This window comes from Triticum aestivum, chromosome 2B (genome assembly GCF_018294505.1).
Source record: "Triticum aestivum cultivar Chinese Spring chromosome 2B, IWGSC CS RefSeq v2.1, whole genome shotgun sequence".
Lineage (NCBI taxonomy): Eukaryota > Viridiplantae > Streptophyta > Magnoliopsida > Poales > Poaceae > Triticum > Triticum aestivum.
Genome location: NC_057798.1, coordinates 95463390 through 95471210, shown reverse-complemented (window position 1 = coordinate 95471210; position 7821 = coordinate 95463390). Strand labels below are relative to the sequence as shown.

At 48.0% G+C, this 7821-nt stretch overlaps 1 protein-coding gene and 1 pseudogene across 1 annotated transcript; one reads left to right on the top strand and one right to left on the bottom strand.

Moving 5' to 3' along the window:
• Positions 1–456: 456 nt before the first annotated feature.
• On the top strand, positions 457–5230 carry LOC123043665 (probable galacturonosyltransferase 7; the record flags this gene model as incomplete). Its single annotated transcript, XM_044466186.1, is given in 7 exon segments — positions 457–493; positions 900–999; positions 1896–1957; positions 2355–2653; positions 3190–3547; positions 3629–4171; positions 4444–5230. Coding segments are annotated over 7 exon segments (1681 nt in total), but the record flags the coding sequence as incomplete, so codon positions are not given.
• A 120-nt stretch (positions 5231–5350) lies between these two features.
• LOC123043666 (putative serpin-Z8) lies at positions 5351–7156 on the bottom strand (annotated as a pseudogene).
• Positions 7157–7821: the final 665 nt, after the last annotated feature.

The following is a 7821-nucleotide window of genomic DNA, read 5'->3' as shown; positions in this document are numbered from 1 at the left end:
GTAGAGGCGCCGCCGGGGACCGGAGCCGATGAAGGCGACGCCGCCGCAGAGGCGGAGGGGCCCGCGCCTGGTGCTGCTCGCGCTCGTCCTCTGCTCCCTGCTCGTGCCCCTCGCCTTCGTCTTCGACCGCGCCCCCACCGGTACCCCCCCTCCACCTCCTCCCCCGCCCGCTCCGATTGGGGGTTCGGCGAATGCGGCGCGGATGCGCGCGCGCGCCTCCGGGTGGATCTGGACTTCTCTGGATTATTAACCGCCTCTTCTTGACTGGTTTGCGATGCAGGCTACGTGACCACCGACGAGCGGCGCCGACAGGTGTGGCACTGTTTGTTTCCGCCTTCATTGCGGTTGGAGCGGGGCCGGTGGGCGATTCGTGCTGATTTTTGTGTTTTTGTGTGTGTGGATTTAGGAGGTCGTCTTTCATCCATTCGATCCCGTGGAGCCGATTGTTGGCGGTGGCGCTGTCGATCCAGTCCCTGTCAAACGAGCGATACAGGTTGGCTGCGCTGCCATACCCCTTTTATCCATGATGTCGACTCTTTTGTAGTACTAGTAGATTTGTATGGTTCCGTGATGGCGACCTCAGTGATGTCTAGTCATCATCGTTTGTTGTGCTCCTTTATGTCAAGATTCTACCCGGAATTAAGCATAGGATGCTGAGTGGAACGGCTGATCTGCAATGGCAAGCTTTTTTTGGTGTAGTGTCTGTCGCGTATTAGCTTTGTTGAGATACCGTTCTCTTCTTATATAACCCTTAGCACTAGGGGGAATGTATTATACTCGATTTTCACTTTGTTTCATGTTTATGGAGTATGAAAGATAACAAAGTATTTTGACAGCGCAGTTCAAGAATGGGCAAATTTGCATCTGCGATATGTTACACTTGCTTTTTTTCTTCTCAGGATGCACCCAGGAAGATTTCGAATGGCAGCAGTGGGGTGCCGCCGCCACATCATAAGCAAATTGATCGCCCCCCTTTGGCTGTTAGTCCTAAACCAAAAGGTACCGCATAGTAACAGAAAAAACCCGGTGCCCAGTTAATTTTTTTTCTTTGTCTAAGCTTTTGAGATAGGAGTGAATCAGTGAAAGTGTTGCAAATGCTAGAAAATCATTTAATGAATGTAAGTATGCCTATGCAATTGCAAAGAAACATGGTATACTTATTAGCAAAACCTGCTGTTTGTGCCTTTGAGGTATTTACTTGAGGAAAGTGTGCATCATGAATATACCGCGTGGCATGATTTAAACCAGTGCTCTTAGGTCTCCAGCTTTCTGATAATGTGATAATACCCGAAGACGTGCATGTGCTATCTCGGTTTTTCTTTGGTCTCTACCTCTTGCTTCCGTTAAAATTCCTATTCCCTCTGTAAAGAAATATAAGAGTGTTTAGATCACTACTTTAGTGATCTAAACGCTCTTATATTTTCTGAAGGAGGGAGTAGTTTACTATACATAGACGAAGCAATTTATTCTACCCAAATATTTCCAAACAGACTATAACGTGCATGTGCTATGTCAATTCTTCTTTGGCCTCTCACTCTTGCTTCCCTCAAAATTCCTAGCTCACTTTACATACTAGAAGCAATTTTTATTCTACCTAAATATTTCCAAACAGACTATGAAGTGCATGTGCTATCTCGGTTTTCTTTGACGTCTACCTCTTGTAGTTTACTTTAGATACGAGAAGCAATTTATTCTACCCAAATATTTCCAAACAAACCAGTTTGATGTTTCGAGAACAACCTCGCTTTCTTTGGACGAGCTGTTTATATGTTTTGTTTTACGTGGAACCTATTTATAGGTTGCAGTCCTTTCTTTATTGGTCTTTTATCCTGTATGGTGCAGCTGTTTGTTTAGTTTATCTTTACATCTGACTCAGTAATTGATGACATATGCAGTTCTTCCGGTACCAAGAACTGAACCGCCAAAGGCTGTGAAGGGATCAACTCAAAGAACAATTGTACGCCTTCTGCATTCAAATATATACTGTATTTTTCAGAACTGGGCTCAAGCTCTGCTTATGTTTTGACATGTTTAGTCAACAAAATGAAAATGGGGGGTTCTACAGCAGTAGCAGCAAGTATATAATTTTTAGATATTAGATTGTCAGCTCAATCTCATAAAAGATCTTAGGCACACAATGCAATATTTTCAAATAATTGCGTTCCATATTAGTGGATTGATGTGATAGTGTACTTAGGTAAGCTAATCTTAAGACAATGCTGAGTGTACTGCAACCCGGCATCTTTCGGAGTGTATAGTACTTAATTTTCCAATCAATGTTCTTATCCCTCCCCTTATCTTTGCATCAATCAGAGTCCAGTGGTTTTGCTATAATGCACATGCATTGCTTTCAGGAAGTTAGCAAGGATATAAAGAGACAAAAGAAAGACCTGAAACCAGATGAAGTGGAAAATTTAAAGGCATGTCAGCTTGAATTTGGGAGCTACTGCCTCTGGTCAACAGAACACAAAGTAATTATGAAGGATTCAGTAGTGAAAAGGCTAAAAGACCAACTATTCGTGGCCCGCTCATACTATCCAAGCATTGCCAAACTTGAAGGGCAGGAGGCACTTACTCAGGAAATGAAGCAAAATATACAAGACCATGAGAGGATTCTCAGTGCATCTGCTGTTGATGCTGATCTACCATCCTTGTAAGAATACATTTTTAATGGTTAAGCTTTTATTGTCTTTTCTTAATTCATTCCATTTGTAAATCTTAAATTTCAGTTTATGATGACTAGGTTATTATGGTACCGTATCTTACCAGCACACATCAGACTGAAACGGACATTAGAGTGTTACTCCCTCTGTTTGAAAATACAGTGTATTTGCCTGTCTAAACTTGAACTTTGACTGTAAATTTCTCATACAATATATTGTTGTCACAAATCATTATCATAAGAAAGTGCTTCTCAACACGAATATAGTGGTGTCTATTTTGTGTAACGTAAGCTACGTATTATTCAACTAATTGTTGGTCAAAGCACAAATTTGGACAGTCAGAATACTCTTTATATTTTGAAATGGAAGGAGTACCTTTTGGTGCCTCAGTGGATATGGTTCTGATACGTGTCTTGTGCATTTATTTGTAAAAGGAGTAGAAACCCAACCTGCATATAATTTACCAGTTTTCAATATATGAGTTACTACTTTGATAATTAAATGACAACTAAGCTATTTCGTTCAGTATCAACAAGAAGATAGAGCAGATGGAGCACACAATAGCAAGAGCGAAATCATGCACTGTGGAATGCCACAATGTTGTCAGGAAGCTTCGGCAGATACTTGATATGACCGATGATGAAGCTCATTTTCATATGAAGCAGAGTGCATTCCTCTACAATCTTGGTTCTCAGACATTGCCAAAAACTCATCACTGTTTCTCTATGAGGTTGACATTGGAATATTTCAAATCCCCTTCATTGGATTCTGATGTTTATCCGGCTCGCAAGTTTAATACCCCAAACCATAGGCACTATGTTATACTATCTAAGAATGTCCTTGCAGCTTCTGTTGTCATCAACTCAACAATTATCAATTCTAAGGTATGTGGGTGATATTTAAAATTATTAGTTTGCTGTTATCTTCTGCTATGGGCATTGCTGATGTTCTTATTGTTCTTGTAGGAGCCAGCAAACAATGTTTTTCATATCCTAACTGATGCCCAAAACTTCTATGGCATGAAATACTGGTTTGCCAGAAATTCATACAAAAAGGCACCTATCCATGTCGTAAACTATGAAGAAATGATCTTAGAGAAGCTACCGAAGTTTAGTACGCTAGAGCTGTATTTGTCTGAGGAGTTTCGTGTTCTCATCAGGAGCACCGAGCGGCCCACTGAGCAGACAAGAATAGAGTACTTGTCATTGTTCAGCCATTCACATTTCTTTATTCCTGAAATATTCAAGGATCTAAAAAAGGTGGTTGTATTGGATGATGATGTGGTTGTTCAGCGCGATCTGTCTTTCTTGTGGAAACTTGATATGGGGGACAAGGTAAATGGTGCTGTCGAATTTTGTGGTGTAAGACTGGGTCAAGTGAGAAATCTCCTGGGTAAGACAAAGTATGATCCTAAATCATGTGCATGGATGTCTGGGGTGAATGTGATCAATTTGGATAAATGGAGGAAGCATAAAGTGACAGAGAATTACCTGCTGCTCCTTAAACAGGTTGGTACAAGTCTTCTCTATTTGGTTTCATGCTACAGTGTATAAAAAACTGAGCCCGCATAAAAAAACGGCATGGGAGAAGATTTGGACAGTTTATATGTGGTGTGAAATTCAGTTTATTCTCAATTACTTGCATGGAATGGGTAGCATGCTGCATTAATTTTTGTTACGGGCAAGTGTCATTATTGTATTAATTTCTGTGTAATATACCGAACAACGGTGCTTCATATAGTTATAGGGCACTGGACATTTATTCTGCTGTTGTGTTGCAGGTCAAGAAAAAAGACGAGGTATCTCTGAGAGAAGCTGCCTTTTCTTTAAGCCTGTTGTCTTTTGAAAATCTCGTCTACCCTCTTGATGGGAGGACGACTCTGTCTGGACTTGGATATGATTATGGAATCGATCCGGAGGTTGCACAGAGCTCTGCAGCATTGCACTACAATGGCAATATGAAGCCTTGGCTTGAGTTAGGCATACTGGACTACAAGAAATACTGGAGGAGGTTTCTCACTCGAGAAGATCGATTCATGGATGAGTGCAATGTAAATCCGTAGCACACTTGATCAGAACCCTCGACAACAGTTTGCGACATCCACTGGCCTCCACCTAAAATCCGCCACTGTCTACTGGATGCCTGTAGCTCCCAAGACCTGCACTGTCATTGGCTACCATCCACAACAAACTAGACGCAGCAGTTGAACAGGAGAAGAGGTGCTGCCATTGGCTACCAGTGTCGACAGTATTGAGCAGACGCAGCATCATCTGTCCATTGCATTGAACAGATTGATTGATGGTTTCGGGATCTTGCGATTTTTTATGTAGCAGGTAAAGGATGATGTCTCGTTGTCCAGACTGTTTGGAAAGATCGTCGATGCAAAGATTCATTTCATATTTCTCTCTTTTGCCAATAAGGGCACACACACACATGTAATCTCATTTTTTGGCTGTTAGCTGTAGCGTGGTGATTAATTTTTTGGGGTAGTTCTGCGCCTGTGAAACTGTGGATAACCTGTATATTGTTTGCTACACTTGCTCGCTGGAATGCCATATTTTCTACAAGGTCTCGAGGGGCGCACTCATTTGTTATCGTGAGTGGTGCAGTGTCCATGGCTCCTTTGTGCGTCTGAATTGGTGTGTCCATGATTTGGCAATCATGTATCAGTGCACTAAAGGCATGATTAACACCTCTAATGGCCATGCTATAGCATGCAAGGAGTACCTAGGCGTGGAACTGAAACTTGGTTTCTGAGGAATCTGAAACTTTAGTGACAGCAACGAGCCAGCGAGTAATCACTCGAGCAGATCAACTAAGCCTGAAGGAACAAATTAACCGATAAACCTTACAAAAATGTGTAAAAAAATTGGTCATCTATTTCAAACGCATGCAAATGTATTCGAAATACGGGAGTTCCAACATCCTAGGTTGCTACTATTGTGTCGAGGGATCGAGGACATGGCCGGCAAAGACAGACGGCGCCGGTCCCTTCCTCCACAATGAAGTAGGCGAACGGATGATCGGCGACGAAGTCCACTGGTGGCGGCGGCCTCGGCCTGGCCTCGCACCCCTCCTTCATAAGACACATGGTGACGGCCGCGGCCCTTCTGCCCTCCTCGTTCACCTCGGTGACCGCTTTGTGGATGACCTCGCTCAGGACCAGCGGGAGGCCGGAGCGGTCGTCCTCCGTCATGTCGGACAGGTCGGCCGCCTCGCTGAACGGCATGCGGAGGCCCAGCTTGTTGAGGACGCCGCCGACGCTGTCGTGGAAGGAGAGCTTGAACCTGGGCACACGGAACTCGCCGACGCCCACCTTCTGAGTAGGCAGGTGCTCGTGCAAGAAGCCCGGCCGGGAAGCAATGGCCTCGAGCAGACTGCGCAGACCGTCGTCGGCGTCCGGGAGGAAGATGCACATGGAGAACTGTGTGGGGCTGGAGCTGGAGCTGGGCAAGCCGGCGAGACGGAAAGATGCGTTGGGCTGGCGAGCAGCATGAGAGAGTCGATCAGGATGGCCGAGCGGGGCACGGTTAGGGAAGAACGGGGCTGGCTTGGTGGGATCACGGTGAAAGGTTTCGGTGCGTCTGTCTTGCGTGCTCGCGTCGTCTCTGGGATGGAGCGGCGGGCGTGGGCGCGCGTCCCCCATCTTGTACTTAAGCTTGAGCACCTTGAACCCGGCGTGCACAGCCACGAACTGCCTCTTCCAGCTCTGCATGAAGGGCACGTCGACGGCGCCGGCGCCGCCGGCCCGGCGGAACGGCGCGTCGGCGGTGTCGCTCTTGTGGAAGGGCTGGTCCCACTTGCCCTTGAAGTAGACGGCGTTGCCGAGCACGACGCGCGTGAGCTCGTTCACCGAGTTCCGGCCGAGCACGGACTCGATCAGGCCGTTGGTGGCGCGCGCCGCCCACGCGTTGATCAGCTGGCGCGATCCCTCGGGGTCGCCGCGGAAGTCCACGGTGGAGGCCTCGGCCCCGTACGGGCCGTCGACGACGGCCCTGCGGAACCCGGGCTTCAGCGGGCAGGCCATGTCGCTCCAGACGCCGCACGCGAACGCCACGCACGGGCCGCCGGAGCCCGACTGGTCCTGCAGCGCGGCCCCCGCTGCGCGCGCGACGAACGCGTCGAGCTCGCCCCGGGACGGCGCGCCAAGGAAGCGGAGGATCTCGTCCAGGGTGGCGCCGCGGGCGCCGGCCGCGACGAGCGCCAGCGCGGTGTAGATGGACAGCGGAGAGAAGACCAGGTTGCTGTCTGCGTGCTTGTCGGCCAGAGCCCGCGCGAGGCTGGCGGATAGCGCCGCCAACCCTTGGGCACCGGAGACTACGCCGCCGGTAGGCTGACGATGATGCCTCCTCGTCGGCTCGGCTCCTCGGAACTCCATCGTCTCGTATCGTATCGTATCGAATCGATCGCGGGTTTAGAATCGCTGACGGGTCTGATTACTTTGCTTCGGTTGATGTCACGAGTTGCTAAGGTTCGGTTTGGAGTTGTATTGCAGAGTTGAGTCAAATGCGTGATCATTACGTACGAATAAGGTGCTCACGAATTACAAAGGGTTGCATACGTATCAGGCGCTCCGCCTTCTCCTCCTTTTCCAAGAAAGAAAGTTAGGGTTCGTGCCTCTCGCCGGCGCCGGCGCAGGTCCGCCTCGTCTCCGGTAGCCCTAAGGCCATGGAGGCGCGGTGGATCCTGGCAAGGGCCGGCGGGAGGGCTCCGTTTCTAATCGTTTTTTTTTCAATCTTGTTAGGGTTTGTGTCCTATTCAGGAAGGCGAGACGGCGGCGGCTCCCCATGGAATAAAGGTCTCTCCGCCTAGCCCCCGTTCCGGCGGTGCGTCTAGCATCGTTGGTGGGCGTGTGGAGGTGTGTCTCTGGCAGATCTATCTTTGGTGGATTTGCTCGGATCTCGTCGTTGTTCGTCTACGTTCGTGTGTCTTCGATTCAGATCCTTTCGATCTACGTTATTTTTCATCGGCGGCGGTTGTTGTTCTGGGGTGCTGGTCCTACGGGGCCTTAGCACGACGACTTCCCGACTGTCTACTACAACAAGTTGTGCCCGGCTCCGGCGATGGAGGGGCGATGACGGCGGCGCGCCTTCGGGTCGCTTCGGTGCTTGTAATCGTCGTTAGGTGGTCTACGAATCTGGATGTAATTTTTATTTCT